Source organism: Nannospalax galili, unplaced genomic scaffold (genome assembly GCF_000622305.1).
Source record: "Nannospalax galili isolate Female #2095 unplaced genomic scaffold, S.galili_v1.0 scaffold743, whole genome shotgun sequence".
Lineage (NCBI taxonomy): Eukaryota > Metazoa > Chordata > Mammalia > Rodentia > Spalacidae > Nannospalax > Nannospalax galili.
The window spans coordinates 1,226,091-1,242,936 of NW_008349552.1; the positions used below are offsets into that span (position 1 = coordinate 1,226,091).

The following is a 16,846-nucleotide window of genomic DNA, read 5'->3' on the forward strand; positions in this document are numbered from 1 at the left end:
TCCTCCTCATTTTTCTTTTGTCTTCCAAGGCTGGACTCTAGAGTGATGGATTCAGGATTTGCTTTCAGGTATTTCAATAGCTATTGGAGTGGTTAGAATCAGTGTGAGTTCCCTCTCAAAGGCTTCTAGATAAGGAAGAAAACAAATTTGTCCATCATTTTAGAACAATAGCTGGTTGTCTCCATTAGCTACAGGTGGGCACTACAGCATTGGAGACCAATATTTGAAGTCTTACACCTGAGCATCACTTTCTGGTTAGGAACAAAATCATCAATGAGAAATAATTGTCTAAATAACTTTCTTTTTGTCTTTTTGAGACAGGGTCTCTCTGTAGCCCCAGCTGTCCTGGAACTCACTATGTAGACCAGGCTGGCCTTTTTTTGTGGTGTTTAAGACCACACAATTGGCCAAAATAAATCAGTTTATTTTTATACTTAAGGTCATTTGAGCATCTGTTCCTCAGGCATTACATGGCCTTGGGAGGAGCCCCTGGCTCCTTTCTTTTACCAGTTCCATCTATGTGAAGATAAGTCAAAGGTCCTGCTTGACCATGTCTGGCTTCACTTGGAAGCATGAGTGAGATGTTCCCTCTGAGTTGACCCTCTTGTTTGTAGACCGGACACTGGTTCAAGTCCATCTCGTGGGGTCTCCAAGGCCTCCCTGAACAAGAGGTCAGGTGACTCACCACAGTTACAGGACGTTTTGACAGATGTTCCATAGTCCCCTGGAACTTAGTCGACCTTGGAGGGCAAGGGGTAAAAACTGTCCTTTAAGTCCCTCTGACCACATTAGTATAGGCCTCAAAATATGGCTGTTAAACATCCAATAAGGTTAGTTCCACCAGTCTGGTACTTTTAATTATCAAGTGCTTTGTAGATAAGGCTTCCATAGCAAACCAAATATTCTCAGAAAAACCTTGGCTAGATATATACTTTGTTCCTTAAACTAGTTGACTACACTATAACCATAGAAATCTTAAGATTCTGTATATATTATTTTTGTTTCATCCTTTATATATCATAAAAACCTATGCAGACCTTCATCACTTGCTTAGGCTTTCTCATTTTTTTTCTATTTTCGAAAATATCTCCATTCCTTTCCTTTATTATTATTCACAGAGTAAATATTCCTTGTTGAAATTTGAAAATATAGACATGTAAAGAATTGAAATTTCCACTTGAACTTTCCTTTCCCATTTCACTTACAGAGAAAACTATCGCTAACAGTTGTGTGTCTTTCTGGATGGACATTTTGTGTTGTATATTCCTATATGATTGCATTTTATTTTGCTTTGTTTTTAACCAAGAATAATACCATACTATGCATTTTATTCTGCATCTTGCATTCTATTCTGAAGACAACATGCTGAAGATAAACAAACTGAAATACGAACCTAACAATCTTTAAGGTTAATATATATCTTGTTAACAACAAAAGGCACAATAGAAGAAATAGACATATGCTATATATACCTTGTAATGTCATTTTTCATTTTTCAGACAGTTCTTGGCCTTCACATGGTTCTCAGCAACCACCTCCAGGAAACACTTTTTTTTTTTTTAATTGTATCTTATTTTATGTATAGGAGTGTATTGCCTGCATGTATGTAAGTGCATCCATGTCCTGCAATGCCCTTGGAGATCAGAAGAGGATATCAGATCCCCTGGAACTGGAATTACAGATGGTTGTTAACCACCATGTAGGTGCTGGGAATTGAACCTGGGTCTTTTGCAAGAGCAGCTAGTGCTCTTAACCACTGAGCCATCTTTCCAGCCCAAGGAAGCACTTTTAAAACTTTGGAAAAGAAGATAGAATCTTTCTTCTTTCAATTTTATTTATTTTGGAGAAATCAAACTACAACTATCCTAATCAAATAAACCAACATAATGGTTTAACTATACTTGTTCCCTTTTTATCAGTCACATAATGAATATTGAATTCAGTCTTATCTCTTTTTAAATTTTGATTTATTTTTGTGTGTATGAGTGTTTTGTTTGCATGTGCTTCCCCCACTGTTGTACAATGGCCCCAGAGGCCAGAGGAGGATGTCAGATCCCCTAGAACTGAAGTTACAGATTTTGCTAGCCTCCATGTGGGTGTTAGGATCCAAACCTGGGTCCTCTGCAAGAGCTATCAGTGCTCTTAACAACTGTGCTATCTCTCCAGCTCCTAGCCTTAATCTCTTAGCTGCAAAATAATTTCTGTTGCATCATAGTGCTTTGGAGCTGTTTATTCTGTATCAGGGTTGGTAACTGATAGACTTTTTTTGCTCTCACACTGTCACTAATTTTATTTTTTGCATTTATTATAAGGGCTTATTTTGAAGATAAAATTTTAAGCAGAGTGGAAGGAAACATCTGTTTTGAGAAGGAAAAAACAAATCTAGATGCCTTTTAATTTATGATTGATTATATCCCGATAAACATAAGCTGAAAATATTCTGATATAAAATGTATTTAGGGCCAGCAAGATGGCACAGCAGATAGATACACTCTTGTAAAGACCTGACAAACTGAGTTCAATCTTTGGATCCCACGAGTGGCAAAAGAGAATTGACTCCTAAAAGTTGTCCTCCATACATATGCTGTGGCACACACTCACTGCACACACACACACACACACACAGACAGACACACACAATAAATAAATAAATAATAAATAGAAAAGCGATTTAAAAGAGAAATGCATTTAAATATTTTATTTGTTATTTTTATTTTATGTGTATGCATGTATTGACTGCATGTAGGTAAGTACACCCATGTTGGAGGTCAGTAGAGGCTGTTCCATCCCCTAGGACTGGCGTTATGGACAGTTGTTAGCTGCCATGTGGGTGCTGGGATTCGAACCCAGGTCTTCTGCAAGAACAACCAGTGTTCTTAACCACTGAGCCATCTCTCCAGCCCCAAAGAGAAATGCACTTAATTACCTAATCTCTAAGCTGTAAGGCACAGCACAGCAGTAAAACATGCTGCAGAGTCCATTTTTACCCCCAAGATCGAATGGCTCCTGGAGCCATTGCTTGCTACCCAACAAGATGAGTAAACATTTGGAAAAGATCAAAATTCAAAGTATGCTTTCTACTGAATGTCTGTCACTTTCACTCAGTCATAAAGTTGGAACACCATTAAGTCAAACCCCTATAAGTTAGGGATAGTCTGTAAAGCTGTCCTGTCCTTAGAAATATTAAAATGCTTTCCAGACACCCAACTTGCCTTGTAACGCCACGGATTCCTTGATTTTCATGATTCTCATTTACCTAGTGGCATCTTCAGCAGCTATTCTGAATTATAGTGGTTCTTTTGGAGGCTGATGACTGAAAAATTACTGTCCAAAGACTTCTACAAATTCAGTTGCATTTTTGCTTGAAATTGTGTTCATTTGTGAAAATTTGTATTGTGAAGAGTTTAACTTCTTGAGCCAAAACAAACCTGTGACTAGGATTGAACACAGATTTTTTTTTCTTCTGTAGCTATGACATATTCCAAAGTTAATTGTATACCAAAAAAAAGAAAAAAGAAAAAAGAAGAAAAGACAGTGGTTAAAGACTCAAAATAGTGTATAATGGAAATGAAACTTAACAAATGTTCCTGGTCTAGCTCCCTGGCGGTTTAGATGAAGACTGGTGCCTGGTGGGTGGGAAAGCTTCCAGGGATGCTCAGCAGGCTCGACTTTCATTCTTCTTTACTGATACAATATGAACAGGATGGCACAGATGAGCATGCCTTCACAGGTGTGTCTCTCAGTACTTCATGTACTCATTTGTTTTTTTTCACATGTATTAATTCACTCTGGAAACTGTTCAGACATGACATGAGTTAAGTAGATAACACTAGAAAGGATTGTGTAATTGGAGCTGGATGCAGACTCAGGGTCTCCATTCAGTCCTGCCACACTCATTTTTATTCACCTTTCATTTGCCTTAAGATAATGAGAAACCCATGCGCGTGGTGGATGACGAGGACTTGGTAGACCAGCATCTCATCAGTGAGCTGAGGAAAGAGTATGGAATGACCTACAATGACTTCTTCATGGTGTTGACAGATGTGGATCTGAGAGTCAAGGTACAAGCTCTTGCTGTGGGGGATGCAGCTTAATTCCTTGGAATAGTGACCACAGTCAATGAATCCCCTTTTCACTCTCGTTAAATACTCTAGAAAATCTCTCATTTGGTTCCCTGTATTAGTAATGTTTCTTACTTCCATAGTGTGCCATGAACAAGAACCAGTTTAGTGCCAGGACCGTGGAAGTGAACCTAGGGCTTGTGTGACAAGGAAGGTGTGAATCTCTGTTAGTGAAGAATTTAAGAATAATTCCTTGTAAATATACCAATTGCTTCCCAGGTTCTGATTTTCAAGCAATTGGCAGAGAGTACTACTGCACGAGAGCATGTATAAATCACCAAGCTCTCTAGTCTCTGATACATTAAGATTCCTGCAGACTTCTTGTGGAAGGTATGGATTATATGTATTCTGTGCTTCCTTAAACAGCAATATTATGAGGTTCCAATAGCAATGAAGTCTGTGTTTGATCTGATCGATACTTTCCAGTCCCGAATCAAAGATATGGAGAAGCAGAAGAAGGAGGGCATTGCTTGCAAGGAGGACAAGAAGCAGTCCCTGGAGAATTTTCTATCCAGGTACATCGTTTTTGCTTTCCTAGAAGAGACTAGTGCAAATTTGCTTGGAATGGGCTTGGCAAATCCCATAGAAACACAGGGCTTCACATGTGCCAATGGGAAAGTACTTATCTATTTCTTAGCACTTGTCTGCTGGGCTTTAGTCTCGTCCAACGGGAAGTGGCTCTGGTTGCAAGGCCATCTGGTCTAGCTCCAAGTATGAAGGTTGATTGGTGCTGTTGGAATTCTTTGTCTCTTTTGTTTCTTCTTTGGCACAGAGTATAGAATTCGGAACTTCTATGAGGATTACTTTGCCCAGTTGGTGATTATAAAGAGCTGTGTACACAGCTTTTCTTTGTTACATGTCTACTTCACTTTCAAATAGGATTTAACTCACTGCACTTGATATTCCACTTCCTTACAACAAAACAATGAAAGCTCCTTAAGATCTGAGAAGGATGAATCCCTAGTCCAGCTCTTCTCTGGGAAGTATTGTTTATTGAAAGCCATTTCAGGGCAACCTTAGTGCCCTCCTCCTCCTGGGAGGAGTATACCCAGAAAAAAAGAGTAAAAAAATACAAAATTTCTTCCTTTCTTCATGGCTTCCTCAATATTGGATAAAAGTTCTCCAGGGACTTCAGAGCCATTTGGAGGTGCAAAAGTGAAGACATCTACCCAAACAAGTTGAATCACACAGACCAAAGTATAAATGCCATCCCAACAGCACTTCCTGACTGAGGGGCTCCAGAAATGAAGCACACATTTTCTAGAGGTGTGCTGAATGTTTGCCACATCTTTACTCATGTCTCTAAAAGTATATTCTCTTCACATCAGTGTCTCAAGAACTGAGTGGTTAGCGAGTGGATCACTACAAATTCAGGAGTTGTGGGGTTCTTAGGATATAGCATCACGATATATTAAAGCACATAGGATTCATCATTCATCCAATGTTTCAATTTGCATCTTACTAGTTATGTTGACTTTGTACTTCTCAACTAATCTACATTAAAAACTCTCTGCTACAGATGAAAATAATGCTAAGAAGTAGCCAGCCATTCCTCCATCCAAGGATGCTGTGTGCTTATCTCTGTGTCAGGCACTTCACATTCTGTTAAATAATTTGATTGTAAAATGTTGGCTCACAGGCTCATGTGTTTGAATATTTTGGCTCCAATTGAAAGAACTGTTTTGGGAGGTTTTGGAACCTTTTGGGGGTGGGGCATAGCTGGAGGAAGTAGATCTCCTGGAAGTGGGCCTTGAGTTTATAGTCCAACTGTAATTTCTGTCCCTTCTCTGCTTCTTAATTTGTCAGTTTGTGAGCAAGCAGCCTGTCTTCCACCGCTCTGGGCACAAGTTTTACCTGCCACCACACCTTCCCAGCCATGGCAGACTGTATCTTCAAACCACAAGCCAGAATAAACCTTTCCTCCCTAAAGTTGCATATGTCAGGAAATCTGTCACAGCAACAAGTAACTAATGCACCTGCATTCCCTAGTTTAATTCTCATGGCAAGTCCCTGACCTAAATGCTGTAATTCCTGCTATATGACAACCAAGGCTAGTGGAGATCAAGCACTTTTCTCCCATCCCTGAGCCAATGTCAGTCCCAAGAGTTCCATAATAGAACACTCTATTATCTTATCTTAATGGTCTTTTAGAAAATACAGTGTGAGTCATCTATACCAGAGACCCAGACTTTGAAGTAAAGGAAGACACTTCTAAAAATCATAGGATTTTAGGGATGAAAGGAACCTAGGATGTCTTCCAGACTCTCAGTGGAGTATAGGTATCCACAATAGAAATAGAAGCTGAATGACTTCATCAGGACTTAGATTCAACTCAGGCTTCAAGCTACTCATGGCTACAAAGAGGTTATGAATTCCACTGGGAAGACAGATGTCTGTGAGTCCAGTCCTAAGGACACTGAAACACCAAACTGTAATCCAAGGTTATTGCTTGGACAGGATTGACTCAGAAGATCATGATGAGAGCTTTTGGTTGCCCTTGAGGAATAGCTCTTTTTTTCTTTAAAGGTAGTGAAAGATCTTTTAGTAGTTAACTTTTGACTCTAACAATAGTTTTAAATATGCTAAAGGTAATGTAAGATCTCAAGTCTCAAATAACTTTTATGTTAAGTTTATGAAATTTTGTTTTTCTATTCATAACTTAGAAAATGTTGGCCACCAGTTTTAGAAGGGCTTTGACTGATGCTTGATATTGTTAGAAACTCTAATCCAACAATGCTGTTCTTTCACACGGGTATTATAAATTTCAAGATATCTCTTCCAACTATTTGAAATAAAGAACCAAACTCTGAATATTTAATCAATTCAGATGTTTAATAGGTTAATGTTACAAATATACAATGAATTTAAAGTTCTTTCAGATGCTCTAGAAACTGCATTCACACAGATTTCAACTTAAGCCACACTTCTTACTCAGTTACTCGGTATCATTTGGAGTTTCAATGTTATCATTTTATTAGGCCAAATTCTTTAAGTTTCACAAGAACATTTTATATATACATATACATATTAATACACACAGGGTATATTCCTGTTGAACCATCCCAGTAAAACAGACAGGATGTACATTCTCTGATAGTTACCATCCATTTCATTGATGTCATTTAACACCAGATTTAGGCCAGTTGTAAGCCCTGGACCTACAGACGTCCAATGGCATTCTCTCTATAAACACTCAGAAAACATGGTTTTTTTTTTTTTTCACTGTTATGGATTTCAGAATTTGAAAAACAAAGATGGCTTTATCTTCATTTGTTTGCTTACAAAAGCTTGTAATATTCAGCCGGGTTATTAGTTTGAATCTGGTATTTCCTTGATTCTTAAAACACATACAAATATTTTACTTCTGAAGTCTTTTAAACTAGATAGATCCATGAAATTTGTATTTTTCTATCCATTGTAAGAGGCTTACATCTTCTTATGTTTAGTAACTTTTCAGGAAGATATCTATATAAGCATTCAAGTAGGGTATGCTTATACTTATCATGTTCCATCAGTGTGCCTGGCCTGTTGACACCCTCAAGAAATTATTCTGTTAATAACTGTTACTGATCTTAAAAATTAAAATGAAACAGTGTGTTACTTAAAGACAAGAGTGAGAAAGTCCTGAATTTTAATTCTGCCTTTTTTGCTCATTGCGTGTGCGACCTTTGGCTAATTAGCTTACCACCCTGGACTTCAGTTTTCTTGATTGCAAAATGGTAATAATAAGTATGCCTGTTCTTAAAATCATTATGAAGGGTCAATTCAGTGTAAAGGTATAGATAACCCAGGACTTATCACAAAGCAAATAATCAATATGTGCTAGCTATTAACAGTATTAATCAGCTATTCAGGTCCTATTACCAAACTTTGTTGGCTTGGCAAGGGAGATGTGAGAGAGATTTAGCAAACATTCAAACCTGAAGCCCAAACAATAAGAGGGGGAAAAAAAAAAGAAATCCTGAAACTGAAAAACAGTTCTATGACTAAACCAGTGTCTAAATGGGACTTCTCTTTAAATTTGCCAAGTTGTTGGTGGGAGTGCACAGCCTAGTTTCAGCTGACCAGATCCTGAAGCCAGTCTGGTCTTTAGCAATGTGATTCAGGCTATAATTACCTCTCCCCGAGACAGAAGTCCTAAAGAGTGGGCAAATGCACACTAATCAGGGAATGCCAGTTAAAAGAAGCAAACACATTGCAGAGCTTGTAGGGATTCATTGAATCAGAATCTGACATGACAGAAGAGTAATGAGCCCCAAATGCGGATCTGAATTCAGGGGTCACAATTCTTGTCACAGCCTTTGAAAGTTACTTCCTTTGGTACCTCTGAGCTTGGGGCCTTGCATCCCTGTGTGAGAAGCCCACTCATTCCTTAGGCAAAACAGCCTTCTTTGGGTTGTGTCTGGGACAGGGCTTCTCATCCCTCTACCATCAAGACTGCATTCAGTGGGGCACACAGGTAAACAAGTCAAAATAGACCTCACCAAAATAACTCCCTCCAGGACTCCCAATGGCTCCACGTAGGCCAGAGAGGCTGGCTTGGTTAGATCCTGGCTAGGGGCCAGCTCCAGTCTGGCACTCCTCCTAAGGAAGCAGAGAGTTCTCTGAGACCATGCTTGTAACCCAGCAGCTGTCACTGTTCCGTTTCCCAGGAATCTCCAGACTGTCTCAGATGCTCCTTTCCCTTTATCTGTGCCAAAACATTCATTTCCTTGTCCTCCATGAAGACTTTTATTTTTCTTTATCTTTGAAGAAAAACAAGCAAAGGAAAAGAATGTAATGTCACAGCAAGCAATCCCTGGCAAGTCTTAGGATAAGCCTCCATTCAGAGGTTGTGTTTCATCAAACTATTCTTGTCTTTCATTCACCAAACCAGATTCCCCAGGAGGCCATTTTCTTTGGGGTTGAAAACTCTCATGTTCACTCTGAAGCTAGAAAAGATGCTGAGAGAGAAGCTGTTGAATAAAATGGCTCAGCTCAGTGAGTGTCTTAAGAACCTCTGGTTGCCAGCACTCAAGACAGAAAGCAGAATTTCTCCAGTTTGAGACAACTCCATGAACTTGCCCCTTGATGCACACTGTCTGCTCTTCATACTGCATTGGGGACCATGAAAGCCTGAGTCAAGTATCAGAGTCTCTGATTTGGCAGGGTGGGGAAGCCCCGGAAAAGCCATCTATGCTGTGGTACCACCTTAGAGTATTCAACTTTTTAAGTTACTCACCTCTTCTCTATATGGATAAAACAAAGCATGCTTCTCCTGAACCTCAGTAAGGAACACTTACTGTGTCATGAAAGTGAGCTATAAAAAGACATATAGACCTAAGAATTAAATAGGTTGACATGTCACTGGGTGTGATAGTGCACACCTTTGGTCCCGCCAAAGGCAGTGGCAGGCAGAGCTCTGAGATCAAGGCCAACTTGGCCTACATAGAGTATTCCAAGACAGCTGGGGCTACAGGGAAACCCTGTCTCAAAAAAAAAAAAAAAAAAAAAGTTCCAAGACAGCTGGGGCTACAGGGAAACCCTGTCTCAAAAAAAAAACAAAACAAAGCAAAAAACAAAAAAAAAATCAACAAACCAAACAACAACAAAACAGAAAAAATCAAAGCAATACAAAACAAAAACAGGTTGTCATGTGGCATTGTGCTGGATGATGTCCAGGATCTGCTAATGACAGACCTCTTTGAAGCTGGGAGTTGCAAATTAAGACACACTTTCCAATAACATATATGGATAACATATTGATGGATTTGGAGTTTAATTCTTGTAATACCCCTTTGAAGTAAACACTATATGTGTGTGTGTGTGTGTGTGTGTGTGTGTGTGTGTGTGTGTGTATATATATATATAATTTTGTCTTTTTAAGACAGGGTCTCTTTGTAGCTCCACCTGGCCTAGAACTTGCTATGTAGTCCAGGCTGGCCTTGAAGGACTTGAACCCACAGAGATTCACCTGCCTCTGCCTCCAGAGTGCTGAGATTAAAGGCGTGTACTACCATACCTGGCCATGATAACAATATTAAGAGTAGAAGCCAAGTTTACTAAAATCCCATGGTTTAAGGTTTTACACTTTTTAATTTTATAGGAATAGTTTGTGTTGCTTCTTATTAATGATAATAAGGTAAAATTAAGAGCTTGCATTTGCTTCTAGAATAACAATCGGCTGCCAAGGAAGGTACATGAGGCTTTATTTTTCCTAGAACCTTCTTTGATCATTTCAGCCACTCCCATTTTTCTTCTTCCTGCCATGATCATCTACTTAAAATTTAGTTGTGGTTTTTGGTCATTTTTTTTTTTGAGACAGGGTTTCTCTGTAGCCACAGGTGGCCTGGGACGCACTATGTAGACAAGGCCAGCCTCTGTCTCCCGAGTGCTTGAACTAGGCTTTTTTTTTTTTTTTGGTCTTTGAGACAGGGTCTTCTGTAGCCTCAGCTATCCTGGAATTTGCTTTGTAGACCAAGCTGGCCTTTATCTCATAGAGATCTACCTGCCTCTGCTTCCAAAGGCTGGGACTAGATGAAAGGTGTGCACCACCATGCCCAACTTCTACCCTTTTCCTTGTTCAAATACTTCCTGGCTGTCTTCAAAGTCTAAGGAGAACTCTACTAGACCTTTAATTCTCTTCAGTTATCTTTTGTAGTCCTGCTGCTTCAGTTACAATTCTGACCAGTCTTCATTATATCTGAGAGATTCATTTCACCCCAAGCGACCTCATCAGGCACAGTGACCACAGGCTTATACCTGACATAGCATGTAAACACCAAAGGAGGCAGACTAAAGGTACAACAGAAACACTGAAAGACTGTGGTGATGCAGCTCTATGGCTTTAAGGAGCTGTGGGACAGTTGTATGGTCAGTGATTTTATTCTGGGAGTGGAAAAAAACCAACAGGCGACATCACTCTGCTCTCTTACATTGGGCTCTGTTGTGTGAAGCAGTAATAGTGGCCTTCTGCTTCTTTTCCAGGTTCCGATGGAGGAGGCGGCTGCTCGTGATCTCTGCCCCTAATGATGAGGACTGGGCTTATTCCCAGCAGCTCTCTGCCCTCAGTGGTCAGGCATGCAATTTTGGTGAGTGGGAAGCACCTCATTTCTGCTTTCCCATACCATTTTCTTTCTGAGCAATTCTGAAATGGAACGTTGAAGCTTAGCTCATCCAAATATTCTCCAGTCCAGATGTGGATCCCCTGACACATGCTCTCTTATATTGAGTATAAAGTTGCTTTCCAAAGTGCAGTTTTAGTCAGCTATAGAGTTTTGCCCCTCTTTACATTCTACATGGAAATGTTTGACAGTATCTACTGCTTTACTTGTATTATTTGTTTTTTATTTCTTTCTAAAAATGTCTCAAGATGATGAAATACAGGTATCATCACTTATTTAATACTTGGGTATTAGTTCTTGTCATTGGATACATCTCCATTAATTAAGTATGGCTCTGAGAAATACTAAATAGAACCTTATTTTTCTGAAAGCATCTTACTATGTAACTTCAAATCCTCCTGCCTTCTCCTCCTGAGTGCTAGAATTAGAGCTATGCATCACTATGCCTGTTTAGCATCTTTTAAAGCCAAGTCGAAACAAATTAATGTTTCTTTTTTCCACATTGTTTCAAATCCCTCAATGTTTTGAAAAAATAGCATAATGTCTTACTAAGCCTTATCTACTGGGTTGACTAAAAGTGCTAGTACTATTTTGAATCTGGTCACAGAACCTACTATAAGCTTGAGTATAAAGTGTGAACTAGGTTGATGGCAGTGTCAATAGAGGTCATGTCACAGCTGGGATCCATGAAACGTGGCACTACAGAGGGGCCACTTTGAGTCATTAGAAGTGTGTGGAGGAGGTGGCTGAAGGCCGTCGATTAAAAAAATCATTCATTACAACATAGACAAATCAGGATCATTTTGGTACTTCCAGGAGGAAGAATCATGTGTTAGCTTTAAAACTGTACTTGATCTTTAAAGAAAAGGTGTTCTTAAGTTTGGTGAAGCATTATCAGGACCATTATCAGGTACATCCCAGTACTTGTAAATTTAAGTACTTTTCAATTTTATGATGTGAAATAACTCAAAAGAAGGCAATAAGGCTGGACAGCAAGTTTAGTTAAGAGCATTGGCTGCTCTTGCAAAAGACCAGAGTTCTAGTCCAAGCAGCCACATGGTAGCCAACCACCATCTGAGACTCCAGTTTCAAGGGATCGTACATCCCCTTTTGATCTTTGTAGACAGTGTACACATGTGGTGCACTTACATACTTATGTGCAAGCAAAACACTCATATACATAGAATAAAACATTTTTTACAAAGAAGGCAGGAAGCAAGTTCAAAATGGTAAGACAATTCATAAAATTTTCACTTATTCTCCAATTATCAATGTTAATAAATTAACATGGGATCTATCAACATAGAATACTCTATTGTGTCACTATTCTGAAGCATATTTTAAACTCTTCATAGTGCTAATTGTGAAAGATATTCTTAGAGCAATTAATTATTCATCACAATAAGATTACAAATCAAATCAAATCCAGGTTTAGTGGCACATGCCTATAATCTCAGGATTCAGGAGACCCAAACTAGAGGATTGTGACTTGTAGGTCAGCCTGGGCTAGAGAGTGAGGCTCATTTCACAAAAACAAAGAAAATCATGGTTTGCTTCTTTTCTGTAAATGCCTTTTCAGGAGATATTAGGTGGTGTTTGACTTTTGGTTTCAGCACAGAAAGCCTGTTCCACACAGGAAATGTGACGAAGTCATGCTTTCCAGGAGTAACTAAACTCATGATCTTCCCTCTTGAAAATATGATTCACCAATGTTTAGAACAGAATGCTTTACTTTTCTGGGAAAAGGGTAAAGGCCAAAAACAAAAGTGAGGAATAGCATTTTTCTTGATTTTAGCTCCTCTTTGAGACACTTCCCACATCAACTTTTAATTTTGTCCCCTGGGCAACAAACTCCATTGATGGTGTTATCATTAGCTCTAAGCTATGACCCTCACTAAGTTCTTCATCTTCTTGTTTTCTTTCTCCTGAATCCTTTAAGAATTCTGACAAGCTACCAAGGCATCCCTTCCCTTCTTTGCTGAAACCCTAGCTGAGGATGGGAGGCAAGGGTTTCCCCTCCGGACCCTCCAGATGAGGGTAAGAACCTAGCAGTGATATAAAGGAACTTTCCTGAGACTAGCTCTTCAGCCATCTCCATAAATGGGTCTGCAGTCTTTCTCTTTGAGGGGAAATGAAGTTATTCATAAAAAATGTGAAAACTTCAGGCTTAATTTTTTTCAGAATACCAATCTTTGCGTTTAGCTCATGTTAGGTATTTTAATTTCAGTAGTTTCATTTTTGCCATCTTATAGTGAGAAGCAATTTAAGAGCCAATTCTATTTCAGTCTACCCCCCCCCACAAAAAAAACCCCGAACAACCTGATTCTTGTTAATCCTAAAAATCTGTAATTGGTCTTTTCACAGTTTTCAGTGTTTCCTGTCTTTTGGAAATATCAAGAACAGATTATTCTACTTGGGTTATTATGTCCTATGTTCTTTTCAAATTCAAAGATATTTTTAATCATCAAGTATTAGGTCCTTGGAAATAAGAGATAAATTTCAAATCCTTCCTTTAATTTTGTGGCTTTTTTTTCTGTTTCAGGTCTGCGTCACATAACCATTCTGAAGCTTTTGGGTGTTGGAGAAGAAGTTGGAGGAGTTTTAGAACTGTTCCCAATTAATGGTAATATGTTATCTTGAAACACTATGAATTACTATTAAGTCTAATTAAATTATAGTAAGTTACGTGCAATCGGGGGTATACCTCAAAAGTACATTGTGTATGTATGCAAGCATGCTTGTGTGCACAGGATGTGATGGGGGAGGGGTTGGACAATGACTAATATTGGTTTTGATATAAAAATCATTCAAATTAACAGTAAAAATATCAATTTTCTTAACTAAAATAAGGCTTTGTCTATAAAGTGCTTTATGTGTTATGAAGTGTTTTATGTTCTATCATTTAATCTGATGATAGTTTTGTGATTTTCTAATTTTTAATTGAATTTTTGAAAATTTCATACAATGTATTTGGATCAAATTTAGGTCTCTTACCCTATTGGCACCGCTTAAAATATCTCCAGCCCAATTTTATGTACTCTAATATATATAGGCTTATAGAGTCAAACTTTATCCCCAATAACCCTCGATGTGGGTCTATCCCCTGGAGCCTGGTCAACCCACCAAGAGTCTCACCCTTAAACAAGACTGACCCTTCCCCTCTAAGCACCCATTGGTTGCCAATAGTTCTTCTGCCAGGGTTGGGGTTTCTTGCTCACCTCCCCACATCCATGCTGTGATTCAGCCTGATTTGAGCTTATGTGGGTCTTGTCCAATCTGTCACCATTGCTCTGAGTTCATATGAGTTTCCAGTTGTCTGGAAAACTGTTTCCCTGTGGTCATCTACCACCTCCGGCTCTTATAACATTTCCATCTCCTCTACTGTAATGATCCCTGAACCTTGACAGGCAGAAGTTTGATATAGGTGTCCTATTCTGGGATACGCACTTTGCAGCCTTATTCTCTGCACATTGGCCAGTTGTATGACTGTGTTAATCACCATCTGCGCATAAGGAAGCTTCCCTGTTGAGAGTAGAATGATACATTAATCATGTCAGGCCTCAGAGAACTGGTAGATATAGGGGAGCTTGCAGATCTGCAGGTATGCTCCATGTGATATATGTTTATGTCACCTTGATTTCCTTTCAACAGATAAGGAAATGTAATTAAAGGCTCGGAGAAAGTAAAAGAAAATGACAGTTGACTGAAGGTTTCAGTAAACATATCTAGACCTTCTATGACCCTGCTTTTTAAATGCTAGTGTGTGGAATACCTGGAACAGCACCAGAATAGAATCCCTAGGAATTGTCTTTCTCCTTTTTTTCCCTTTTCATTCATGATACTAGTTTAGATCCGGTCATCTAGATTTTAATGTAATTGCTATCTTTCACCCTCAACAACAAAATAAACTACTATTTCTTGAAAGGAAAACTAATTGCAAAGAAGTAAGCTAATTGGAAATAAGCTTAGAAATAGAAACATCGTCTTTGTCAGTGACAAATTTTAAAGACGTTGATGTTGGCAGGATTAATTTAAGGCATGAGTTTTATATTTCATAATCTTCTCAGAAGAGATACCAATTGCCTCATCATTTGACACTAACAATGTTGCACAACAGCAGGGCATTCGATTTCTAGAAGGAAACCCCCAATAGACTTAACTGTGTTTTGAGCTAAAGAGAACAGGTTAATGGATCATCTATGTTCATGGTGATTTCACCTTGCTTTGGTATAACTATGAGCTCTGACTCCACTAACGTCCACTGCAATGCTATTCTAGGGAGCTCCACTGTTGAGCGGGAAGATGTACCAGCCCATTTGGTGAAAGATATCCGAAACTATTTCCAAGTGAGCCCAGAGTACTTCTCCATGCTTCTAGTTGGAAAAGATGGAAACGTCAAATCTTGGTATCCTTCTCCTATGTGGTCAATGGTCATTGTGTATGACTTAATTGATTCCATGCAACTTCGGAGACAGGAAATGGCCATTCAGCAGTCACTGGGGATGCGCTGCCCAGAAGATGAATATGCAGGCTATGGTTACCATAGTTACCACCAAGGATACCAGGATGGCTACCAGGATGACTATCGACATCATGAAAGTTACCACCATGGATACCCTTATTAAACAAAAACGTGTAACCCTAACCCCAGCCAGTTTCCGTTTCAGTTGCTAAAGCTGTGCATGGCCAGCTACAGAAGGGAAGTCTTCCACACTGTGTTCCCTGCCCTTTTCTTTCAGTGTTCTTCCAAGATTAAAGAAATAGTAAACTTTCCCCTACTCATGAATTGTTTTTGAAACTTTTAAGTTACAAAGAAATTTTAAAGAATTGTCTCTCTAATTAGGGATGGCAGTGCTAAAAAAGGAATAGTATGCTTCTTTTCTTACATAATAGTTATTTGGTTTACAAAATACTATGAAGTATTTATGTCTTTATTTTTCACATAAATTGGTAAGTGAAAACTATGATTATTTAAAAAAATTAAAAATCACAGTACAAATGTTTTTAGGAAATATCTGGATAGGTACAACAGAGAAGAGATGGCCTCTTAACAGTTTTTGAAATATCAGCCTAGATATTAGCCTAAGAGCACCTAACTCAGCCTCCTGGGCTGAGCTTCCCAAATTGCCACATGCTCATCCATCTGCTTAGGGAACATCTGCAGTCCTTCCCACTGCCAAAGCAGGTTTCCCTGCTGGCTAATAGGGGTCCAGACCTTCGGAGACTGCCTGAGAGAGCCTGACTAGGCATCCAGGGTGAACGTTCCAAATCACACTGTGCCCATACCCCTGCTTTGGGACCATCTTCAGTCCCTCCCACTGTTCCAGGGCCAGGTTTACCTGATGGCTAGTAGGGACCAGCATATCCACCTCCCAGTTCCTCTCCTTGGACCTTGGCAATATCCATCAGAGGCTTCTGAAGTGCTTCTAACCATCAAGGGTTATGCTGACCTTCTGGAGAGTCCCTGAGTAGCTGATTCGAGACATCCAGTCCCTCCAATATAAATCTAAAAATACTAGACTGGTGGAACTTCTTGGATGTTTAACAGACATACTTCGAGGCCTATAATAATTTGGTCAGAGGGACATAAAGGACACTTTTTGCTCCTTGCCCTCCTAGGTC

The 16,846-nt window shown here is 39.2% G+C and overlaps 1 protein-coding gene across 1 annotated transcript in view; it reads left to right on the forward strand.

Moving 5' to 3' along the window:
* The window catches only part of Ccdc80 (coiled-coil domain containing 80), a 36,779-nt gene extending 20,777 nt beyond the window's left edge, over positions 1 to 16,002 (forward strand). Inside the window, exons 4-8 of the mRNA XM_008846998.3 lie at positions 3,925 to 4,061; positions 4,488 to 4,636; positions 11,088 to 11,191; positions 13,767 to 13,847; positions 15,503 to 16,002. Of these exons, the coding sequence (XP_008845220.1) occupies positions 3,925 to 4,061; positions 4,488 to 4,636; positions 11,088 to 11,191; positions 13,767 to 13,847; positions 15,503 to 15,849 (818 nt within the window). The 3' untranslated portion in view covers positions 15,850 to 16,002. The remainder of the gene's footprint in view (positions 1 to 3,924; positions 4,062 to 4,487; positions 4,637 to 11,087; positions 11,192 to 13,766; positions 13,848 to 15,502) is intronic.
* Positions 16,003 to 16,846: the final 844 nt, after the last annotated feature.